The sequence below is a fragment of the Kryptolebias marmoratus genome, linkage group LG4 (assembly GCF_001649575.2).
Source record: "Kryptolebias marmoratus isolate JLee-2015 linkage group LG4, ASM164957v2, whole genome shotgun sequence".
NCBI classification, from domain to species: Eukaryota; Metazoa; Chordata; class Actinopteri; order Cyprinodontiformes; family Rivulidae; genus Kryptolebias; species Kryptolebias marmoratus.
The window spans coordinates 31,072,670-31,098,826 of record NC_051433.1 but is presented as its reverse complement, the minus strand read 5'-3'; the positions used below and the strand labels follow the sequence as shown (position 1 = coordinate 31,098,826).

At 39.3% G+C, this 26,157-nt stretch overlaps 1 protein-coding gene across 1 annotated transcript in view; it reads left to right on the top strand.

Annotated features, from left to right (window-relative positions):
- epha8 (eph receptor A8) overlaps nucleotides 1–16,693 on the top strand; it is a 271,726-nt gene extending 255,033 nt beyond the window's left edge. Inside the window, exons 17-20 of the mRNA XM_037975306.1 lie at nucleotides 9,075–9,224; nucleotides 11,489–11,679; nucleotides 12,504–12,662; nucleotides 16,393–16,693. Of these exons, the coding sequence (XP_037831234.1) occupies nucleotides 9,075–9,224; nucleotides 11,489–11,679; nucleotides 12,504–12,662; nucleotides 16,393–16,507 (615 nt within the window). The 3' untranslated portion in view covers nucleotides 16,508–16,693. The remainder of the gene's footprint in view (nucleotides 1–9,074; nucleotides 9,225–11,488; nucleotides 11,680–12,503; nucleotides 12,663–16,392) is intronic.
- The last annotated feature ends 9,464 nt before the right edge of the window (nucleotides 16,694–26,157 follow it).

The following is a 26,157-nucleotide window of genomic DNA, read 5'->3' as shown; positions in this document are numbered from 1 at the left end:
GCTAAAGTTTTATACAGTTCAAATTACTTCCTGGAAATTGTAAAACTGTGAGCCAAGCTGTACATTTTATGGAAATAAAACTGTCAGCAGCGTCACTCTGAAGAGAGTGAAGCTATCGAAACCCGAGGATTAAGTTAAAGTGGAACCATAGTTGTTTACGCTTTTCAATATCCGTGTAGGCAGTTCATTGTGTTCACTTCAGCTGCACCACAGAGTTCCAGTAAGATGTCTACAGTTTTCAAAACAGCAGTAGGTGGCAATAATGCACTGATTTATTAACTGCATATCCAAAAGCCAAGAAGAAGAAACAAAAATTAAGTGACTTTTCAACAGGAATTAGATGCAGATTTTGTGTCTTGTTGCATCTGAGTAATTAATGATCCAAATGCTGACAACAGCACATTTTTCACACAGTATTTCCACACAAGTGTTTGTGTTGTTTTTCTTCTGCTTGTGATTTGACCCATGGTCTGTTTTTGTGTGCTGGATTTGTGGTGCTACCATTTTAGATTGAAGATGCATGTACTTCAGCATGCACAGTCAATGTGGTCACAAAAATCTGGGCTGCACCATTGACAAAGTGTCTTAGGTTCCTCCCATTGTTCAGGATTTAGGCCAAAATGTAAGCTTTGTGAATACTGCCATGTTGTAATTTTAGAGCCAGAGTCTGTGCACTAGGTGCGTGTGGCTGTACCCTTGATATGAAAGTGTTGCCTACACCTCTACCTCAAGCTGCAAATGGCCTGGCGAGCAAATATGTTCTAGCAAGCAGGCTGTTGGGCGAATGGATGGGTTGTGGTGTGCAGACAAATTTTGGATTAGGAAGAAAATTGTAATTTGAAGGACACAACACCATTCAAATCATGAAAAAAAATGTATTTAGACATGTTCATAATTAGAGGTGACTAATGTGACATCTTCACTCCTCAGTTGCATTTAACTCTTTTATTACTTCTTGGAACACACTTACAGTTCAGGCACATTATAGCTTGCTCTTCTTTTCGCTAGTTCTGTTATGCTTTTTTTGCATCCTTAAACTTTCCTACTCCCTCTAGTGGTGTGGGGTGGCAGTACAGCAAATACATTAAAAAATCATGAACTCAGGATACTACAAGTAGCGAGGTAAGAACAACAACTGAAAAAAAAAATTGAAGTGCATTTTTATTATTTTAGTCAGGAAATGCAGGGAGGCCTTTGGTTTTGATATTATTGATCATATTAATTCAGTTCAGTTCATTTATATAATGCCAAGTCACTACAAATGTCATCTTAGGACACTGTAAAAAAACATTCACCTACATGAAAAAGCCAGAAGAATGTGTGGAATCTTCACTTTGTCACAGTCTCCCATTCTGAGCAAGCACATTGGCAACAATGGAAAGGAAAAAGAGTTTTAACAGTAAGAACTATAGGATTTATCAAAAAGGAAAGTCTTAAGTCTAGTCTTAAAAATAGACAGGGTGTCAGCTCCATGGACAGAACAGAACTTGCAACTATTTTCTCGAGACTTTTTTGAATGAATGGGAAATAAGATGTAGGTTTATAATTGGCCAGAACTCCTGAATCAAGATCAGGTTTCTTAAGAAAAAGTTTAATAACAACAACCTTAAAGCTCTGTGGTACATAACCAGTTATTAGAGACAAATAAGCAGATCCAAAATGAGGATATTAATTAAGGGAACTACCAACAGTCTAGTTGGAATGGGATCCAGCAGACATGTTGATGGTTTGGATGAAGCTACTATTTTTTCACAATTTGGAAAGCTCAAGAGGACGAAAACAGTCTAAACACAAATCAGGTTCTAGCGACACTTCTAAAGCTGCTTCAACTGACAGGGAATTAGGAGCAGTCGTAGGAAGAATGTTGTTAATTTTCTCTCCAAATGAAATAACTTCATTAAAAAAAAAAAAAAAAAAAAAAGTCTCATGAAGACATCACTACTTGTATATCCATTACAGGGATAGATGGCCCAACAGAGATGGGACTCTTCATTAGTCTAGCTACAGGACTAAAATGAAACCTGGGGTTGTTCTTATTCTCATCTATTAAAGATAAATAATATACGGTTCTAGCTTCATGAAGGGCTTTCTTGTATGTTAGCAGGATATTTCTGCAGGTTAAATAAATTCTTACAAGTTAGTGGAGTGTTGTTTTCTTTCCGACTTTCTAGCTGCCTGTTTTAAAGGACGTAACTCTGAATTAAACCGAGGAGCCATCTTCTTCTGACTGATCACTTTCTTTTTCAGAGGAGCAATTTTATCAAAGGATGTTTACACTGAAGTTGTAATAATATTGGCTTTTATCTGTTTCATTAATCTCCAAAACAGAAGAGAATAATAATGGAAGAGATTCTTTAAATTTGGTTACTGTGTTCTCTGATAGACATCTACTATAATGAAATTCCCTCTCAGTGGCTGTCAGTCAGTCAGTCAATGTAGATTCAAAGGTTATTAAACTGGTCAGACAGAACAGGGTTGTTAAGATGTATTATTAAGTCCTTACTCTCTATGCCATTTGTCAGAACCAAATTAAGACTATGATGAAGAGAATGAGTAGATTTGTGGACATTTTGGGTAAAAACAATTGAATCTATGAAATTATTAAAGGCTATGTTTAAGTTATCACTTTCAACATCTACATGAACGTTGGAATCCCCCACTGTTATTACTTTATCTGTATTCAATAATAAGTCAGACAAAAAATCAATCTGAGAATTCAGACAAAAATTGAAAATAAGGGCCTGGTGGATGATATAGAACAACAAGTAAAATTGTTTTCTTTTTTTCCTGATTTCCATTTTGGATGACGAAGACTGAGGGTCAAAGACTCAAAAGAATTATAACTAATAATTGATTTAGCAATAATCAGTAATCCTGACTGAAAAAGAGCAGCTATTCCTCCACCTTGAGCTGTTGTTCTAGGAAGATGAACATTTAGATAATTAGCAGGAGTGGATATATTTATACTAACAAAATCCTCCTGTTGTAGGCAGGTTTCTGTGAGACAAAATAAATCAATATGATGATCAGTTATCAAATCATTAACTAACAGAGACTTAGAGGATATGATAATATGTTTAATAATCTGTATTTAATGATTTTATTTTTTTGTTCAGGTAAATAAATGTGTTTATTTTTATAAGATTTTATGGTTTATTTTTCTAGAGCTGATTTTTGGTTTATTTAATTTGGGCCATGGGCAAACTCTATGAGTTTAGGTGAGTAACAGAAGAGAAACAGCAGAGAGATGTGTAAGACTCTCCTCTACCTCCTGGACTGGAACCTGGTTTAACAAATAACAAAGGATCCGAAATTTCAACCAGACAAAGACAGTGTTTCACAGGGTTTATTTTAATGCTAAAACTGGTGGGAATCAGGAAACATAGGGAGGCCCACTCAAGTGAGTCTAAGGAGGGAGAAAGAGAGCTAGTGCCTATGAATGGTTCAAAGAGCTTTACAAAACTCAGAGAAAAAGCCACTAACCTCTCCTCGATGTGCTTCTTGGTGGGAGTCGTGACGTCACCGGAAGGAGGAAGATCAGAGCCAACCTCAAACAGCGCTTGGTTAACAGTGAACTTTTCTGGGTTTAATCCAGAGCTCAACTATTTAAGAAAAAAAAAGGCAATGGTCATACACGGGAAAACAGAACTGAGATTACTTATTCAAAGGGCTGGCAAAACTCATTGCTCAGGGCACAGAAAAATGGTCGAGGCAAGGAGAGCAATCAGGGATGGGAGAAAAATGCTGTACATCTACTTGCAAAGAGCTTTCAACAATCTGGCACAGACTGAAGGACTGAAGGCAGCTTAAATATAAAGCCCCATTCAAAATTAATGATATTGAAATTCATAGAGTTAGAGAATTAAACTTTTGGGTGTCATTATTGATGTGAAGCTGATGTGGCGATCTCATTTTAATTAAGAACAAAAATAGTAAAAACCATTGCATTATTGTATAAAGTAAAAGTTAAAGCATTGTATATATTATATAATTCAATGGTTGTACCACATTTAAGATTGTGTCTTGAAGTTTGGGGAAAAGCCTGAAAAACTATTACAAATACTATTTTTATTTTACAGAAAAGAGCTTTAAGAATTGTTTGTAGAAAACATTATGGTCATCCAACAAATATATTATTTCATCAGTTAAAATTAAGTTTTATGAAGTTTTATGATCTGGATGATTATATTATTTTGCATGTTATGTATAGGGCTCATAAAACATTGTTACCATTAAATAGCCAGTCAAAATTTATTAAAAAAGTTTAAGGGGCAGGAAATTTTTGTCAAACCTCCATTTAGAACTAGTCTGAAGGGGTGATGTATTACAGTTTATGGAACTGTCTAGATATTAATATAAAAACCTCCAAAACAAGCTATGTGTTCAAAAAGGAGATTAAATCAAAATTATTAGGAAAATATGATACCATGTAATGGAACTAAGATATAAACAATACCGGATGTTTTTTTTTAAATTATTATTCTTTGTAAATTTGGAAAATGTTCAAGGTTAAGTTTGCTGTAAATTTAAAGTTATTCTTTTTTTTAAAAATATGATAAGATTTTTTTTTCTTCACTCTGCACCATTTTTATTCAGAACTTTTCTTTTTACTCTCTTTTATTATTTTGTATATATATATTTTTTTGAGTGACATAAAAACAAATAAAATAAATACTATAGATGACAGGTGAGTGGAATCTCGATGATTGCATTGGGGGAGGTGGTCGTGACAGAACCGGGAGCAGACAGACACAGATCAATAATTTGGATGACTAACAAAATCTGCCAAATTCTTAAAAAGAAAGCGGCTCCATTCAAAGTATAATGGATACCATCCCGCATTAGATCAGGTTTTCCCCAAAATGCACTCCAATTATCTACGTAGCCCATGTTATTTTCAGGACCCCCCTTTGGCAGCTGGAGGTTGAACAACGACATTCAACTAAACATATCATCGCTGGTCAGGTTGGGGAGGGGACAACTACTCAGTTTGACATAGTTTTTGCAAAGTTACACACTGAAGCAACGTTAATTTAAGTGTTCTCTAATTGGCGTAACCAGGTGTCATTACGGACGATCTCAATAACAATCTTACTCTATTTTTCGTTTGCCTTAGTCAACAGTTTCTGATAGGGTTGGGTGTTGTCCGCCCTGGCCCCCGGAATGCATTTGACTCTGGTCACTGCAGTATCTAGGGGTACGTTTCACATTATAGAGCTGCCAATTACCAGGGTCTGCTGAGTGAAGAAAATCAGTTTGAAATGTGAATGGGTCAGTGGTGAACTGGCAGCTTAGCCTTAGCACTATCCTTACTCCAAACGTTCACTCAGCCGGCCCGCATGTCAGCCTCCCAGTGTCAACTCTCTGCCCAGATCATATTATTATAATATTATATAATATTGTAATAATGAATGTCAATATTTGGATGCAAGGCTTTGGTTGTTACTGGGCTGTTTTGGTTGACACGCCTTTGCAGCATCACATAGACGTAGGGAGCAATGTCACTTTAATGCCAGACTAGGGTGGTGGTTCCCCTTTTTAAGAAGTTTTTAAGTTCCAATTACAGAAAAATCACACTTCTCAACCTCTCTGATAAATTCTATTTAGGGATACTGGAGAAGAGAGTTTGGTTGGTTGTAGAACCTCAGATTCAGAAGGAATTCAGGTTTTGTCCCAGCCGTGGAACATTGGACCAGCTCTTCTCCTTTGCTTGGGTTCTTGATGGGGCATTGGAATTTGCCCAATAAGTCTACAAGTTAGTTATTTTTTTTGTATTTGAGTTTTATGTTTGCAGGGTTTCCCCCAGAAAAGAAGTTAAGGATGGTGGTAGGTGGCCATTCGCCGGCTGATTGCCAGTGATCGCTAGCTGATCGCTGGCCGACTGTGATTTAGTAAAAAAAAAGATTGAAGTTGGCAGGAAAGTTGAAAATATGGCTATTTATTATGTGATACTGTAAGATATTTGTGTCAAATATTTACACAACTACAGTTTTACAAAAAGGCACTTTTGAAATACTTTTTTAAACAAAAATACATTTAAAATAAATACTAATTGTTTGCACCTAATTTGAATCCTAATTTAAGTCACATTTACAAATAAATTAAACGAACATAAATGAAAAAGTGCAAACAAAGCACCAACACACGTCTCACTTCCAGGCCAATGAATAACAACAGAGAACTCTGACAAACAGACNAGATGCTGTACTGTGCTTTTTGTGGCACAGGCTGCATGTTGGATCACTACATGGAACAACAAAACATCTAATGCTGAATTTAATAGCATCATTTTACTGGTAAACAAGGATAATATTTTCACTAAGTACAGAACATGCTTACCATATTCAGTCTTGTAAAGCCAGCTGCTGAATTTCAGCTCAACTAACCATTGTTGGTTAAACCCGCTCGTTCCATGTTTATTCCTGTGGCTCTGACAACATGCTAACTCCAGTGGTAGGTGAAGGAGTCTCACAGGGCTCCGCAACCGTCGCGTTGACCTGAGCACACGGTGGCGTTTATACTTGGCACTTACGTCGAAAAGACAGGGGCAGTACGCTACGTAACCAGTTGAAATATGGTAAAAAAGAAACAGCAGATGGTTGTCACATCAAATATGGCTGCATGTATTCAGGAGGAAGAGCTTTTGTGTTTCTGGCTGTGATACAAAGGTACAAAAATTGGGAGGTGCACGACCATGTGACACAACACTGCACGGGACCTTTGTGCAGGGGCAGGTAATAATGTTGGTAATAATCCACCTGTTTCCACTTCCTTGTTAGCCCAGCCTTTATATTCAATTCTTTGTCATCATATCCCCGCTGGTTCATTATCCTTTTTTGGTGTTGCTTACCTCTGCCTTGTTGCTGCTTTTTGTTTTGTTTTCTGCCTCCTCAGCCTTTTGTTTTTTTGGTAAATGAATCAGGGTAGCACTTCATAATAACTACACCTGATTACCACAGGTGAAGAGGAACTTGTGTGTTTTGTCCACATTAACAAATAATTAATAAAGCATAAAAAGTCTTTATTTTAAAAGGGTTCATAAAAAGACTTGACTAACTACTAGCAGCTGCCTTAATTATTAATGCACTGCAGGATAAGTATATAGTCAATTCAAACGTTCTATAACAATTAATACATGTCTAACACATGGTGTGAAAGCACATTTATATGAGCATACATATACACACAGTATATAGAATAGTTAATTTATTAGTTATAAAGCACGAACAAACATTGAATATTGGAAGTAATTATCCTTTATGGGTAAAGCATTAGTAAATATGTTAATTTATAGCGTATTAACTATGAACCATCCTTAATTAATTATGTTTTCAAGGTTAATTAAACATTTATTAATGATTAAATAAGGCAAAATAAGGTGTCGTTATTATAAAATGGTACCTAAATCAGTTCTGTGTCTGAGAAGATGAGTCTGCATCCTGGGTTCATTTGGCACAATTGTTAGAATATTAGACTTTGCCAAAGCTGTCTTTTGTCACTGATTCTGCACATGATTTTTATGGACAGATTTTCTTGGTGCAGCCAGGAGACGGAAAGGGTCTGTGATCTTGGGATTCTGTCTCTGCTTTTTGCAAAGGATGTGGTCCTGTTGGAGTATTCATGCCATGATCTCCATCTCTCAGTAGTTGAGTGTGAAGAGACTGGGATGAGAATCACCTTCTCCAAATCTGAGGCCATGGTCCTCAGTTGGAAAAAAGGTGAACTGCTATCTCTGGGTTGGGAATGAGGTGCTGCCTCAAGTGGAGGAGGTTAACCCTCCCATCAATTTAAATGGGGCTTCTCTACCTCTCTTTACCTCTTTCTCTCTCTATTTTGAGGGCTTCAGGAGTATCTTGGGGACTTGTTCACGAGTGAGAGAAGAATAGAGTGTGAGATCGACAGACGGATTGGTGTGGCTTCCACAGTATTGCATACTCTACTGGTTGTTTGTGGTCAAGAGGGAGCTGAGCTGCAAGGCAAAACTCTGTTTACCAGTTGATGTACGTACCAACCCTCACCTTTGGTTATGAACTTTGGGTAGTGACTAAAAGAAGGAGATTGTGGGTACAGATGTAGTTGAGCTCACCCTTAGAGATAGGGTGAGAGGTTTGGTTAACTGGGAAAGACTGGGAGTAGAGCCACTTCTCCACCACATCGAGAGAAGACAGCTGAAATTGGTTTGGGCATCTGGTAAGGATGGCACCTGAAAGCCTCTCTATGGAGGTGTTCCAGGCATGTCCAACTGGGAAGAGACCTTGAAGAAAACCCAGGACACGCTTGAGAGACTATAGCCCTATTCTCATGGGATTAGTTTTACCTAGGGACCACATGCTATTTGTAATAATTACAGAGATTGTCTGTGTTATTAATCTCATGTGAATCAGCCATGTCAGTAATTTGTAAAGTAAACATTCCCCCTCAAATTACCTACTATATTTTGCTGAACTCAGAGGTCCTGTGATAATACAAATCCAATGTGAATATGCATCTCTGTGATTTGGACAGAAATGGGCGGGATTTGATATGTAATTAGGCAGTTTTTGTTTTCAAATATCTGCTCAGTCTGTCTCAGCCGTTGTGTGCTTGGGCAAGACACTTCACCTGCCTTTCCTACTCGTGGTAGTCAGAGGATTCGGTGGCGCCGGTGTAATGGTGTAATGTCAGCCTCACTTCTGTCAGCCTTCCCCAGGGCAGCTGTAGGTACAATCTAGCTTACCGCCATCAGTATGTGAGTGTGCGAATGTGTGAATGAATGGGTGAATGACTGATTGTATGTAGTGTAAAGTGCTTTGGGGTCCTTGGACTAGATAAAGTGCTATACAAGTGCAAGCCATTTACCATTTGTTTCCACTTTTAGTGTTTTTTTTTAAACCTATTCAGTATACTTCAAAAGTAATTCAATTACCTTATCAAATATTTTAGCTGATGAAACTGTTTTTTATCCACTTACTGTACCCAACAATTCTGTTTGTTTTCCCTCTATTTTTATCATTTTTTAATATTTATTCTATTTTTATTTTATTTGTCTTTTTATGCAGGTCTTTGATTTTCAACTTGCTCTCTTTTACTGACAGGGTGGAAAAATCCCAATCCGTTGGACAGCTCCTGAGGCCATTGCATTCAGAAAGTTTTCCTCTGCCAGTGATGTGTGGAGCTATGGCGTGGTCATGTGGGAGGTGATGTCCTATGGAGAACGACCATACTGGAACCTCACCAATAGAGATGTGAGCACTGTTTATTAAATCAAATATCTAACACAGAAACAGCCCTGACTATTTATTATGTGGATGATGAGTTAACATACACAAGTAGACTACATTCTGTGTAGAAGAGGTTACCTGAGGGAGATTAAGGACTGTAAGGTTGTAGCAGGGGAGAGCCTGGCCAGACAGCATCAGATGGTGGTGTGTAAGATGAGTGATGTGGTGATGAAGAGGAAAACAGTAAAGGCAGAGAAGAAGACCAAATGGTGGAAGTTGAGGAAGGAAGAATGTTATCAGGATTCAGAAAGGAGCTGTTAAAGACTCTGAGTGGTAAGAAAGAGCTTCTAGATGACTGGGCTACTAGAGCACCATGATTAGAGAGACAGGTAGGAAGGAACTTGGTGTCATCTGAACAGAGAAAAGATGACAAGGAGACCTGGTGGTGGAATAGTGAAGTGCAGGAAGTTATCCAGAGGAAGAGGTTAGCCAGGAAGAAATGGGACAGTGAGAGGACTGAAGACAGGAATATAGGGAAATGTAATATATGGCTAAAAGGGAGGTAGCAAAGACAAACAGAAGACAAATGAAGAGTTGGACAAGAGGCTGGACACTAAGGAGGAAGAGAAGGACTTGTATCGGCTGGCAAGACAGAGGGACCAGGCTGTAAAGGATGTGCAGCAGGTTAGGCTAGTTAAAGATAGATGAAGAAGATGGGAAGATGGAAGGAGTACTTTGAGAAGTTGATGAATGAAGAGAATGAAATGAAAATAAGAGTAGAGGTCATAGAAACTGAACCAGGAAGTGGAAAAGGTTAGTAAGAATGAAATCTGGAAAGCTTTGAAGAGGATGAAGAAGGTGAAGGCAGTTGGACACGATGACATACCAGTGGAGGGATGGAAATGTCTAAGAGAGACGGCAAGGCGGTTTTTGACTCGATTATTCAATGGCATTATTAAGAGTGAGAAAATGCCATCTTTGCTTTGAGGATGCTGATGGAGAAGTACAGAGAGGGTCAGAAAGAGCTTCATTGTGTCTTTGTGGATTTAGAAAAAAGCATATGACAGCGTGTCGATGGAGGAGCTGTGGTGTTGTATGAGGAAACCTGGAGTGGCAGAGAAGTATGTTAGACTGGTACAGGACATGTGTGAGGACAGCAGGACAGTGGTGAGGTGAGCTGGAGGACTGACAGATAGCTTCAATGTTGTAGATGGGACTGCATCAGGGATCAGCTCTGAGCCCCTTCTTGTTTGTTCTGGTGATGGACAGACTAACAGATGAGGTTGAACAGGAATCCCTGTGGACTATGTTTGCAGATGACATTGTGATCTGTGCTGAGAACAGGGAACAGGTGGAAGGTGTGTAAATAAGAGGGAGGCTGGTGGAACCATGAGGCTACAAGGAGGAGATCACAAAGGTGCAGGACTTCAAGTACTTAGGGTTGACTGTCCAGGAGAACAGGGAGTGAGGTGAAGAGGTGAAGAAGAGAGTCCAGGCAGGATGGAGTGGATGGAGAAAAGTTTCAGGAGTGATTTGTGACAAAAGGCTGGCAGCAAAGGTCAAAGAAAGGTTTACAGACAGAGGTGAGAGCAGCTATGTTGTATGGTTTGGAGACAGTGGGACGGACAAAAAGACAGGAGACAGAACTGGAAGTGGTTGAAGATGTTGAGGTTCTCCTTGGGAAGGACAAGGATGGACAGGATTAGGAATGAGGTCATCAGAGGTCCAGCACAGGTTGAAGGACTGGGAGATAAAGTTAGAGAGGACAGACTGAGATGGTTTGGACATGTCCAGAGGAGGGACAGAAGGTTGTTAGAGACGCAGCTGCCAGGAAAAGGACAAAGAGGAGACATATGGATTCAGTTAGAGAGGACATGGAGGTAGTTGGAGTGAGGACAGAGGACATGGAAAAAAGAGTTAGATGGAAGAGGATAAGTTTCTGTGGCTACTCCTGAAAAGGGAACAGCTGAAAAAAGAAGAAGATGCTGCTTTTAGCAAGCCTCTAGCTATATTTACTGTTTACCTAGCCTTTTGCAACTTTTTAGTTTTTATCCAGTGTTTTTTTTTTACTTTTAGTTAGTATTTTGCTACTTTTGGCTTTCAGCAAGTGTTTTGTCTTTTTTGGCTGTTAGCTAGTCTTCTGCTTCAACTCAGTTTCAGCTTTTTCTGCAAATTTCAGGAACATTGATTTTACTTGTGGTTTTATCTTGCATTTCCACGGAAAATGAAAATTTGCTAGTTTTTTCCCATTCCAGAAAATGAAGCCTGTTTTGTTGACCACTTTGTAGGTAATCAAATCTGTGGAAGAGGGCTACAGGCTGCCTGCTCCTATGGGCTGTCCTGCTGCTTTGCACACACTCATGCTGGACTGCTGGCAAAAGGATCGCAATCAGAGGCCTCGCTTTTGCCAAATAGTCACTGTTCTTGATAAGCTAATCCGCAACCCAGAAAACCTGAAGTCAATGGACACGCTATGCAGGTACGTAAGCAACTCACTGGATCCATATTTGCAGGAAAGCAACAAAACCCAATTGAGGCATCTTTTGATTTAATTTGGTCAAACTGCATCAGTATTTAATCAAATATTGGTTTAACTGATTAGTGGATTAAGCTACAAATCAAAGCAAAGTATCTGCCGGTGAGGGTCTGAGAAGTTGATCTTCTGGACAATATTTGGTGACAGACTGTGGCTGCAAAGAAACTGTCTTGTGTGGGAGGCAAGCTGGGTAAATCGAATCATCCCTCTGCTCTCAGATATGAGTGCTTGGGATAAAGTCACAAACTTAAGTTTCCCCCGAACTTCTCTGGTAGATGAAGTGAGCAGTCTTCTTCATTTTCCATTAAGCACCTCTCTGATGCACGTGCTGTGCGTTAAGTAAAAACTTGCTGTGATAGTAACATTGATCCACAGTGAATCTACGAGTGGGTTTGAGGGACACCAGAACTAAATCTGGACCTATGTAAATGGCTCCATTCAGATCCCAGGTCCTACAGAGTCAGTGGTGAAAGGCACTGTGCATCTATTTTTGTGTGTGAGTGTGTGCGTAAAGTGAGAACAAAGACAAGCAGAGGCGAGTGTTAAGAAACTCCTATTAATCTTCTTCAGTCACCACCGTTCTATTATTTTAATTGATATTGGTTTGGTTCTAAGTAAATTTCAAAGCTCTATTTGTCCCCTGTCTTTTGCTCACTATTTCTCTTCTCTTGTTTTCAGCCTCTCTTCATCTAATCTTTTTTTGTCATCTTGTACATCTTCCTCAGTCATTTGTTGCCTGTTAACTAACATATTTCTCTTTGCTGCAGTTTAAGCAGCCCTCCACTAATGGAGAGAGCCATCCCTGACTTCAGCAGCTGTAACTCAGTAGATGAATGGCTGGACACCATAAAGATGGGCCGCTACAAGGAACACTTTGCAGCAGGGGGCTACCACACTCTGGGACATGTCATAAGCATGAACCATGGGTAAGGGCAGACTGTAATGGAGAGTGATAACAGCTCAGAGGTGACTGTGACTGACAGCGACTAAAAGTAAACATAAGGAGTTCAGATGGTGATAATCAGTGCACACAGACCTTACAGCAAGGCTATACAGTTGGTGGCTAGGGGGCCACATCCAGTCCGCAGGTGAGCTCAATCCATCCCACTGACAAATTAATTTAAAATAAAACAAAATTTTAAATCATAAATTAAATCTACCTGAGAAATATTTTTTAAAAGTCTGAAATAACATAGATCATAGATCCTGTTATATAGATGATCTATGATGGGCCTGAACATCTCAGTCCTTCTGCCAATGAGATAATTTAAAATAAAGCTAAATTTTAAATCATAAATTAAATTTATGTAATGACAATAATTACTGGATGTCCAGCCCCTTAGTTGTTGGCTTTCAGTAACAGTGACCCCCTGGACAATTTAGTTGAGCAGCCATGCCTTACAGTGTTATATTAAACAGTTCTACATTTATTCACATAAATGAATCAGTGTGAAAACATTGATAGTGACAAATGCAGTGTGAATGTTGAAAAACTTTGCTGAAGACATTAAAACTGAGTTGTTAAATCTAAAATAAGCACAATAGGGGATAAAATGAGAAGAACAGAGGCTGAAATGAGCAGAACGCAGGCAAAAGGGCCCTTCACCACAGCCACAAAGAGCTACTTGGGTCTCTGTGAGGTCTTTTTAGGTTCATAGGTTTAAAAATTTTGCGCAAACAGTTGTAAAGACAGCTGTATTTTCTAACAGCATCGTTCAGCTGTTTCTCAGCAGAGGTGTAGAAGCAAAATGACTCCATAGAAGCTCACTGGCTTTTCGACATAAACACGCCCGCAACAACTTCTGACCAATCACAAAATATTTGGCACAAACCACTGTGTGAAAAGGTTCGGCCCAGGCCTTGTGTCACGAAGGTGCTATGCAAACAAAAATGATGCAAGTTTTGTCACTCAACCACATGAATGAGAGCCGACTCTGTGACATCTCATGGAGGATGGAAAACAAAAGTCACATACAGTCCTGTATTTTTGATCAAATTCAACTTGGAAAAAAAAAAATTGTTGTGAATAAAGATGCATAAGTTTGTACACCTTCCAATTTAATTCCAGCTTGCAGTCTTCTTAGGAAGATTGCAGTTACAAAAAACTTCTTAAGAAGATTACAGCAACCACCTTGATTTGGTAGTACTTATTCACTTTTTTTTTTTTTTTTTTTACCAAAGTTCAAATCTGTCATATTGAGGAATATCACTTAATCTGTCATGACCCACAATGAGGTCCAGACCCAAGCTTGGGGAACTCCTGCTTTAAATCATTTATAAGTCTAAAAAGTAAGTATACTTCTGAGGAGCACAAACTAGTTTTTAGGGGATTTATGAAGGCCATAGCAGACTTGGAATAGAAAAAATAAGTACATCTGTGAAAACACAGTGTAGACCTGGAGATTCACAAGCAAAAGAGTGCTGTGAACGGTAGAAGGCCCACCATCTACAGCACCCAAGAACCAAAACGACAGGTGGATCCAGCCCCAGAGGTCCATAGCAGCCCCAGGCAAACAGTCACCCGGCACCACCCCAAGTCAGCTGCACATTGGCACAGAAGTAGGTCGCCAGCGAAGCACAAGGGCACCAACCCCCCAACCCAGTCACACCACCACCTCCCGCCATTCAGGTCAATCCCGGGATCTAAACCCCCAACGGCCCAGAGCCCCCACCAGTCCCCAGCAGAGAAACTGCCCAGCACCAAGCAGAAGAGCCCCCCCCCAGAGCCCCCGACACACCTGGCAGGCACCAGTCCACCACACCAGCCAGAACCCAGAAAGACCAAGGTGAAAGGCATATACCAGAACCCAGAGGTGGGAGGGCGCCCATCAGAGCACAGTGCAGCCCCTGGAACCCCAGCTAAGCCGACATCCCTGGGAGCAATTAACCACCTGGCGGGAGCCTACGACTCCAGGACTTGCCCCTAGCACCCACAGGTGCAACCCCATAACTCGTAGGCAACACCCCTCACTCCAACCCCCATGACACTGCCAGGACAGGAGCAAAGGGGGGGATCGCACCCCCAAGCCCAGCCCAGGCCCTCCCCCTTTGTGTCTGTATTAGTGTGAAATGTTGCAATGAGTGTGTGCAAACCTAAGGTGCATTAAAATTGGGGTTGTGGGAGGGTTGAATGAGGCCCCACTGCTTGCAAACAGGAGGACCCTAACCCAACCCCAGAGCCCTAAGTGTCTCTACTGCTGGCCCAAACATGGCAGGGGTGCTCTCTGCACCACACATCAAGGCCCTACTGATGAGTTGTGTTGCATGTGCTGGGGGGAAGGGAATGGTAACCAAAGTGAAGGCACAAATCTACCTGTGGCCAGCTCCACAACTGGCCAACTCCCTATCTGCCTGCCCACACTAATGATAGAGCTTTTTTCCTTATCTCTAAGGTAATGGCCACTCTAAAAAGGCAGATCATTTCAGTAGCTTGTAACCGGGAACTCACTCTTTCGGTCATAATCCAAACCTCATGATCATAGGTGAGGGTTGGAATGTAGAAGGACCAGTAAATTGAGAGCTTTGCCTATCAACTCAACTCTTTCTTTACCATGACCCACTGAAGCAACACCCACATTACTGTGGACAAGGCCCCAGTCTATCAATCTATCTCCTGCTCCATCCTACTTGTGAACAAGACTTCCACTTACTTGAACTCCTCCATGAGAGGCATGTGGACTGGAGAGTCAAACTCCCATGACCCCTTTCCATTTAGTTTAGTTTATCTTAGCTCATATTTTGACTGTCTTAGCCTAATTGTTGTTTAGTTCAGCTTTAACTTTATCATGATTTTTATTTTGACTGTTTTAGCTCATCTTTTAGATATAGAATAATCTAAATGAAATCATGAAACTAAACATATTTCATTTAGATTACACATGATTGATCTATATTTGATTATGATGTTTCTATGACATTTGCTGTACCTCTCTGTATTTGATTATGTACCCGATTGTTGTTCCTGTGTTGTGGAGCACTTTGAGTCACCTTGCTGCTGAAAAGCACTATATAAATAGATTTCACTTCTCTTCACTTCACTTCACACTTTAGCAACACTGCAAAGGTGAAGATCTGGTCCACCGTTCCACAACCTGGATGAAAGCGACATTGCACCACCAGGTGCTTGCCAGCGAGCTCCCCCTCCGGGCCTGGCTCCAGGGGGGTGCCCCGGTTTCTCTTTTCCAGGAGAGATACACTGATGCTTATGGTGTTTGACCAACAAGGTTTCGCTCTTAGTCCGACCCCTTACCTGAGGCCAGTTTGCCATGGGAAATCCTATCAAGGGCTAATACCCCAGACAACATACCCCCAGGGTCACAGGGGTACTCAAACCCCTCCACCACGTTAACGTGGCAATTCTTTGAAAGGGTCTCAATGTATTTCTATGAGGAATTTTATTTTAAATAAAGTACAACAGAAATAGCAAAAGCCAAAAGACACAGCAGCCATTTTTTGATTCAGCTGAAGGTTTTGATATATGAAAGGCCAGAATAACATAAATTATGCAAAAGTAGTTTGTTTGCAATACACTTTTGGAAGAAGAAAAAAATAGGAAGACAATAGTATGACTGTTTGCTCAGCTTGCTCACTATTACATGAAAGCATTTCATGAATGAAATGACTAAAATGCTTCATCAAATGTCATTGTGTTTGTAGGGACATCCAAAGGCTCGGAGTAACACTGATGGGCCACCAGAAGAAGATCATGAGCAGTGTCCAGCTGATGAGGGCACAAGTCCTCAACAAGAGTGTCCCATCGATGCACGTATAACTACAGAAATGGAGTTTCTCCTTTATTAGATTAAAAAAATAGGTTTCTATAAACTCTAGAAGGGACTCTGAGAAGAGAAGACACATGAGAACTTCACAAGATTTTTACTTCCAAAAATGAAAAACAAAATGTAAAAGGTTTGCCTACAGAGAAAGTAAACATGACTACTTTGACTTTTTAATCCTACCCAATTACAGTTTGTGTCTTGTTTATGAATGAAAAGACTGCCTTAAATACCACAGATTATTTTAATTGTATTGCAAAGAGAAAGTAATTCATCATGAATATAAAAGAGTGACATGATTTACCAGACTGGGATAAGAGCAAGAGTCTTTAGAGGGATGTGTGTGTTGTTGTTTTTTTGTTTTTGTTGTTGTTGTTTTGGTAGTTGTTTTTTTTTAATTACTCTGAAGAAGCTGCAGAGACACAGCAACAACCTGCAGAAAATGAGGCCAAGAATGAAACTTGAGCTGATATTTGGAAACAAAAGACAAGTTCCCAGAGCATCTCCAAGATCTACTTTACCCCAAACCTTATTGATGTCAATAACAGGCACATTTTTCCTCCATCATATTCTGATGACACACAACTACTGTACTTGGAGGATGTGTGTAAAGTGTTTACAGTGCACTTGATTCTACAGTTTGATTTATATGTTGTAGAGGTTTGACAATTGTGTTGTTGAATTCCTCTTAGAAACAGATGGAGGCACAAAGTTAGTCTTTTAAACAATTATCTGCTAAAGAAATAACTAAACTAAACTCTTCATATAGAACAAAATAATTAGTTTTATTGAACACAGGTGCACCACTATGCTTTGTTTTGTGCTCAGTCTTTCTTTTTTTCTTTTTTTTGGTATATGTTTTTGCATTTTCAACTTAAATATTAACACATGAGGCTCAGTACATTACAAAGTCCCAAGTTTTACAATATGAAACAACCAAAATCGTTTCTTCATCCAGAGGCCCAATCAAACAACACAAAACTATATAAATAATTTATAATAATAGTAATAATATAAACTAGAGAAATGTGCATTTTCCACAAAAATACAATACAATGCTGAGTGCTGAATGAAACTTGGTAAAGAAGAAAAACTGACATGTTAAAGTTAAAACAAGCAAATTTAGCAAAATGGTGGAAAAAAGATCAATTTTGAAAAGCCATAGGTTAAAACCTAAATTAGCAAAACTTTAGCTAAAAGGTAGAAGTAGTAAAACTGTAGCTACAAACTAAAATTAACAAAAGTGTAAACACCAGGTAAAATTTACCTAAAAGGTAAATTAAATATAACCAGAGCTATAAATTGAAATGACCTAAAGGCTAAAAATTGCAAAACTGTAGCTAAAAGGAGCAAATGGTAGATAAACTAAATAAACTAAAATTAGCAAACCATTCATTTATCCATCCATCTTCTGCCACTTATCTGGGTCAGGTTGTGGTGGGAACAGGTCCAAGAGAGAAGCCCAGAGATCTCTTTCCCTAGCGACATTCTCAAGCTCCTCCGGGGGCATCCCATAGTGTTCCCAAGTCAGAGAGGATACATAATCCCTCCAGCGAGTTCTGAGTGTGCCCCATAGTCTCTTCCCAGTGGGACATGCCCAAAAAACGCTGACAAGCTGTGACTGACATGGCTCTCTCTCTGTCTAGATACAGACAGAGGCACAGACAGATCCTCCAGCATTTAGATTTGGCCCCTCCCCGTTTACAAGTCACCAGATCTGCAGAACAGTCAGCGGAAGATTCCGGGTCTGGGATCATGAGTCTGCCTGACACCTACAAAAAACATTTTGGCTCAGATCCGGTTCGGGTCTGGACCAAATCAGCCTAAAAATGCAATAAGAATATTTATAAGAAAACAAGTATATTTATAGCACCCATGGGCCACCTCTGACCTAGATCAACGCCAGTTACAGGCCTTTAGAAAAAAAGAGACCCCGGGCCCAAGTCCGTTTACGGATCCAGGCCAGAACGCTCATTTGGCCCAGAGCAGATAAGTTTTCCTGTCAGGGTAGACAAATAATTGCGCAGATAGTTTGTCTATTTTGCTGGTCTAAAAGCAGCTGGAGTTTGCAACTGCACCACGATGGCAGAAGAAGAGAAGTACCTTCTCATCTCTGAAATAACAGAAACAAATATCAGGACCTGTGGCAGCAGATCTGTTTCAGTTTCTGACTGCTCGTCACTCAGAAACAGCTGTGATGTCGGCTAATCTCAGACATCCAGGCTGGCTGACGTCAGTGAAGCACCCGATGATTTATAGGAAATCTGAGGCTGAAATGAGCAAGCCTTAAAATAAAGTTTGGTGTTAACTACATCACTTAAACCAGTTGCTTTTCTCACCATCTCCCTGTAAAAAACTGGGTTTACAGCACAAGTTTGCTTCTGCGCCGCTCTTCCAAACCGGCCAGTGTTTATTATTTACTTGTGTTTACTTTTTATGGTCATTCATACAACGGTTAGTTTTACTGATAAATGATTTGAAGAAAAAAATCACAGGGAAAACTTTTCATTAAGTAATTACTTGTTGCTTGATGATGATTCAATACAGGTAAAAGCTTGATGCATAATTCAACTAAAAATCATTGTTTTAGTTTGAAACTTGAACTAATTGAGGTTATGAAGTGGCCAAAATGAGCCCTTGCTGTTCCCAGATGTGTGAAGAGCGATGATGAGAGGCCGACAAACTCATTTCACTAATAACGCACTTTACTACTGATAAACAGAGAAATATCTCTCTACACTTCTCTGTGAAAAAAACAACGCCTTCATTTGTTACAGATGCATTTTGTTCATTTTCAAAAGAAAGACTTTTGTTGTGAGCTTTTCCAGATCTGATGGCTGTGAAATCACAGGAAGAGGTATTACAATTGTCACATAGATCAATAAAGCTGGGGTAAAGTTTAGGAACGTTGACTTGGATCTACAGTATGCACTGTTTAAAAACTGGATGAGCGAGAATGTTGTGTATGATGATAAAGTGCAGATTCTCTGAATGACTTCATTCCAGTTCTCAAGACCCAAATCTTGCTCCCACCTAAAAGCAGTTTTGTTAGTTGAATAATTAATCAGCGAAAGAGAAAAATGAATGGTAATCTGTGGTAATCGCTTTAAGTTGATTGTGATTCAGAAGGCTGCGATGTGGATGTAAAACAATCATCAATTATTCTCGATCTGTGATTTGTTCTGTGAAACAAAAGGAGGCAGCTGGTAAACTTACGACTTTTATGTAAAGTGCTGTGAAATTGAAATACAAAATAACAAATGCAAATTTACAAATTGAAATTACAACAACTTATTTTACATAAATAAACACCAATTTACTTATTTGTATGCTTAATGAAAAGTTAAGAAGAACATGTTTAAAAACCTACAGTTAGCAAAGATGCTAACTCAACATTGAAAATTCCATAGAAAAGCTAATATAATTATCATTGTTTGTATCAGTGGAAAGTTACACACAAATCAATTTAATTCAGTTTATTTTTAAAGTGCCAATTCACAAAAAAATGATCTCAGGGCACTGTATGAAAACATTCACATATATTATAAAATGCCAATTTCTAAACATCATCTATCTAAGGAAGCAAGCAGACTGTCAGATCTTCAGTTCATCGCAGTTGCCCATCCGGAGCAGCACACGTGGGACTGTGGAAAGGAAAAACTCCCTTTTATCAGGACCGGAACCATACTCAGGACGTGCAGCCTTCTGCCTCGACTGGCAGACAGGAAAGAGACAGACAAACAGAATGGCTGGTCCAGGTGTAATTTCTATGGGAAGAAAAACACACGGTAATAATAGCAATAATTTAAAATACAAAGAAGGACAATAAGAGTAAAGACAGCAGAAGAGTGAGGAAATCGGCTCAATTTGTCCTCCATGGATGAACTTGTAATGTTTGTTTTGTCAAAATATTTTTTGCCAGATATCCTTCCCTACTGGCACAAGGGATACGCTGGCTTGTGCTTCCTAGTGGCTGGTTTCTAACCCTTATCAAAAAAGAAAAACTTAAGCCTAGTCTTAAAAGCGGAAAGGGTCTCAGCCTCACAGACAGAAATTGGTTAGTTCCACAGGAGAGGACCCTGAACTGAAAGGTCTACCTCCCATTCTGCTTTTGAAAACAGTCAACTGACCTTAAAAATGACAAAAATGACTTTGGTGGATGATGGTTTTAAAGTTAATGATGATGACTTCAACTTTTTCCCTTTTGGATGGATATTAGACTTTTCTACAACAGTTTTACTTGTATATAATATAAACTTCAGTGTTGTATTGTGTCTTTCCCAATGTTTTTAAGTATGTTGCTGGTCACCAACTTTGTTTTCTAAAAATAAATGAAGTTGATTTATTTGAAAAATATTTTCTTTATACTTATGTTAAATAAAGGTTTAAATGAATTACAACAAGACAGATATAGCTCTTTGCCTTTTACAGACTTTTCTGGAAAAATTGGTTTGTATTTAAAAAAAATTGTATTTAAATTAAATTTAATAATGTGCATAAAGATATTTATACTTTAAAAAATACTTAAAATGATAGATTTTATTTAAATATATGATTACTTTGATAACTCATGGTAATAAAGCAGTATTTCAAACCAGGATTATAATATAACATAATAACAACATAATGCAATCATATTTTAATTAACTTTGGGAGAATCCGTTTTGCATATCAACTCCATTCTTCATCTGAATGTTAAAGGGAACCTATTATGCTTCCTTGAACAAGTTAGGATGGGTCTGTGGTCTGTACAAACATGTTCATTACATTTAATACACAAAATAATTCTCAGATATATAGATTTCACCTGATCAGTTCTGCCTCATTTCAGAATGAGTGATTTTAGGGCTATGTGACTTTTATGCAAATTACCTGCTGTTGGCCACACACCCCAACTCAGTGTCCCATAGTGATGGGAACGGCAGCTCTTTTGAGTGAACTGAATCACTAGAATCAGTTCATAAAATGATTCGTTCAAAAGATTTGTTCACCGAATCCTTCAGTTCACACAGTTTATTAGTTAGTTAGTTTAGTTATTTCTTTTCTGCCATACTCCATAAAAAGTGCCCAGACCCCATGAGCTTATAAGACACACAAACATATTTCAAAGATGCAGACAGAGACCAACATCAACTTCTTTCAAACAGAAAGTGTCGTTCATTATAAGGATCACTCCTCAGCGGCAGTATGTTTTGCGGAAATCAGCAGTTTGTTCAATGGTATAGATCATACACAAAGAGAAAATAAAGTCCATCCATTGTCTTCCGCTTATCCGGGGTCGGGTCGCGGGGGCAGCAGCCTAAGCAGGGAGACCCAGACTTCCCTCTCCCCAGCCACTTGGGCCAGCTCCTCCGGGGGAATCCCAAGGCGTTCCCAGGCCAGCCGAGAAACATAGTCCCTCCAGCGTGTCCTGGGTCTTCCTCTGGGCCTCCTCCTGGTGGGACGTGCCCAGAACACCTCACCAGGGAGGCGTCCAGGAGGCATCCTCACCAGATGCCCGAGCCACCTCAACTGGCTCCTCTCGACGTGGAGGAGCAGCGGCTCTACTCTGAGTCCCTCCCGGATGACCGAGCTTCTCACCCTATCTCTAAGGGAGAGCCCAGACACCCTGCGGAGGAAACTCATTTCAGCCGCTTGTATTCGCGATCTCGTTCTTTCGGTCACTACCCAAAGCTCGTGACCATAGATGAGGGTAGGAACGTAGATCGACCAGTAAATCGAGAGCTTCGCTTTTTGACTCAGCTCTCTCTTCACCACGACAGATCGGTACAGTGCCCGCTTCACTGCAGACGCTGCACCAATCCGTTGATCTGTTGATCTCCTGCTCTATTTTTCCCTCATTTGTGAACAAGACCCCGAGATACTTACTGTGGAGGAGAAAATAAAATATAAAATATGTTCATCTTACATGTGAAAAGTTATTCCCCAAGCCCTGACATCAACAGTCCGACGATTTGAACAGAAATAAGCTACGCAGTACTGAGGCATCTTCTGCTCATTTGGTTTAAACAAATAAGAAGGACAACTGCTCCAAGATGGTGGCCGTATTTCCTGCGCCCCTGCAGCCCATGCAGGGTCTACTCTTTATGATGTCTATCACATCTCGGCGACAGTACGTTGTTTCTGCGCATGCACGAATCAGCAGTTCGTTTACTGAGTAAATCCCACCCTGCCCGCACGGCGCACGCTGCTGTGTCGTTTAGATTTTCTTCATGAGTCACAGAACGCGGAAGTTCCACTTTTCTGAACTCAACTGAACTAAGGAACGAATGAGTGAATAAAGTGATTTGGTTCAGTTCATTCACTCAGAAGATTTGTTCATGTATGACACAACACTAGTGTCCCGTCTCACTGAAGGATTAAATTAAAATATATCAAAATGTATTTTTTTTGTTTTACAATATCCATCTAAATGAAAACATTAAAATGTTTTATCACAATTTGGAAGCCTAGTACAAAATAGGTACATACCTCATACTTAGAAGGTACCAGGTAAGTACCAGTGATGTACCTAGAGGTAAGAACATGTTACTTACCTGGTATTTACAGGATACTTTCCTGGTATGTACCTGGTGCTTTTACAACAAGATTTTTTTCCAGGCAGGTATTATCAAAATATATCTATCTATCCTAAAGGGTACTTACCTTGTACTGTAAGGCATACAACACAGCTGAATGGCTTGTTTGCTTATTTACTTACAGGTCACCTGAATGAATGAATGAATGAATGAATGAATGAATGAATGGATACTTGTTGTCTTTGAGAATTTACTTTGTAAATATCTGGTACTTACAGGGCAACTACCAGGTGCATACTGACTCTGTCAGTATCAGGTACGTACCTGGCTGTATTATGTATTGCGACCCATAATTTTATCTAACTTGTCACTTGAGGCTGTGTTGTTCACTGGCAGGGAGGTATAGCAGGGACTTCTGAAAGGATGATGCTGGACTCCTATTAGATGATGGGAAAAGGCAGCAGTTCGTTGTGAGTTGTAAATTGAAACTTGAACTGCACCATTTAAAGATTGCAAAAGGTCTGGTGTTGTGATCGTACCATTACTTCTACGGTTAGCTCAATAAGATGCGAGAAGCACTTGAAAAGCACAAATCTTGAGTTTCAACACCACATTTTCTTTAACTTTCATATAAAGGTATACAGGTTTTTTATTCAGCTTTTTTTATTCTAGGGATTAGACATCTACAAAACTAACTTTTAGGCTAAATTTAATCTGGTTTTACCTTAGATGTCTATCAATCTAAATGTCCTTTCAACCCATAAATGTAGCAGCTCAGAGCATGCTAACTTAAACAAACTGCTGACTGTATTTTTGTTTATGACAAGTGCAAAAAGCAAAAGTGCTAATTAGCTACATGTCATTTATGCAGCCTTTGCTAAACAAACATTAAGTCACATACATTTGTGACAAAACATCACAAGTGCAGAATATTTCAGTTTAAAGATAACTAGTGACTTCTACAGTGACTTCCAAAAACTCCATAAAGCCAGAATTTCACTGGGTTGTGACTGTTATAGACTAGTTGGAAACTTAAAATTGTGAGGAAAAAGGCAAATTTTCAGTTGCAGTCTCACTAAATTCTGAATGTTTGCGATCAAGCAACCAGCAATCCAAGTAGCTATGTTTTTGAAAGCTACGGCTTATTTTTGCAAATATAAATTCAAGGCTGAGCACATTATTTCATTGCCCACTTCTGACAACACCATACCCATCTCGGCAGCCACCCCCACATTTATAATTTAATCTACTAAATTTTGACCAGTTTTTAAAAATCACTGACATGGTTTTTAAGTCAAAACATTTGGGGCTGTAGCTTCAGAGTTTTTCTGTTTCATGGAGCATCCCGGAGCAGGTTTCAAAATACAGCATTCCAGAATTACTGAAAATAAATTCAGTAGGGTTTAAGATGTGTCATAACTCGGGAGGTACTGTCCAGAAGAGCGAAACCAAGACCAAAACACGGAGACGGAAGTAAAGGTAAGTGAATTTATTTACAGGGTGAGACTATATACAGTGGGTGGTGTCCGGAGTGGTCTGCAAGAGAAGGAGAGCTAGGTGAGTCTCGGGTACAGGTCTTGATCCACACGGCAACAAGGAAGTGGTTATAATGTCTCTTTGTTTGCTTACAGATCCAGAGGGTGAATGTAGCGCCGATGAGAGGAGGAGAGAATTCCAGGTGTTCCAGGAGTGACGAATTAGATCCAGCAAGGTAAGTAGCAGCGTGGTTCCAGGTAAGTGATCTTTAGTATCCGTAATCGTGGCGTGGCAAGAAAAACCTAGGACACAGGCAACAACAAAGAACGTGGTTAACACTATGAGCTAGAGTTCAGGTTAGACGCTGAGGCGGAGAATCTAACCCAGTAGGTTCGATGCTCCAGCGAAGGTCTGATCACCGCCTGCTGCTTAAATCCTGGCTGGTCTCATCAGTGGTATGAGGAACACCTGTGGAACAATAATTAGTGGCACCGCCCAGAGGGCGGAACCAAAACCCAGATCCTCACAAGATGCCTGAGACAAGACTGCAACTACTTTAGATAAAATCTGTCACACAATTTTTTTTACTTATTCCAAATTCAAGTGTCTGGACATCGGGCCTCCGCCACACATTCAAGAAAATTTAGAAACCCTGTGAACATTTATATTATCCAAAACATTAATTATCCAAAAACCATTGACCAACTAGTCTCCAGCAGTCACAGCCCTGTGAGATACTACCATAAGGCTGCTCATGTCCCACCAAGTATATTTGCTGCAAACCTTTTGCCTCAGACGTCAAAACTCAGATATGGAATTGATGCTGTGCTGGTAACCAGGGTAACTGTTATTCTAAGTTATTAACACTGTATTGTGTTTCATGTTATGCACTAAGAAACAGTTAGAACAGCTAGAACTCAGTCTGGGAATGTTTGTAACATTTAATAATTGTATGGACAATTATTGTTAACGGAAGTTAATTACAGTTTTTCTGTATTCAACCACCTAACTTTACTTGAAATTTTCCAAAACAGCTTAAGACCAACAAACCTTGAAGCCTATTCAAATTATGACAAATTGTTTTGTTAATTTTTTTTCTCAAGTAATTATTTACTTGTTATTTGTAACTATTCCATATTATTTCTATAATATTACACTGTAAATCTCTTGAATTTGAAATCAAATATAACAATATAATATAATATAAATAGAATTGAAGCTTATTCTAAAAGATTTTTTTAAATATCTACCTTGTATTCATCTGATGATTTTGAAAGAAAAACCTACAGAACCCTGTTTAAATAATGAAATCTTTGGCCTTAAAATTAGCACTCATCTTATTAATCTGTACCCCAAAATAAAGATCTGCACAGAGTATTGTACGAATGTTGGAATCATAAACTGTAAAATTCATACAATAAAGTACGAATTTGGGTAAATTATATAATAAACAATGTTTGCCTCAGTCTTGATAGAAATGTGAAGAAAAACATTTGTAACTTTTTCCCTTTTGTCACATAAGGGGAATGTTTTTTTATTGTTTGTTTGTTGGTTTGCTCTTTGTTTTTTTGTCTTTGTGCACTTTGGTCATTTCTCTTTTGGTCAATGTCAGTTTTTACACAGAGAGAAGTTTATATTCCCTGTAATATAGT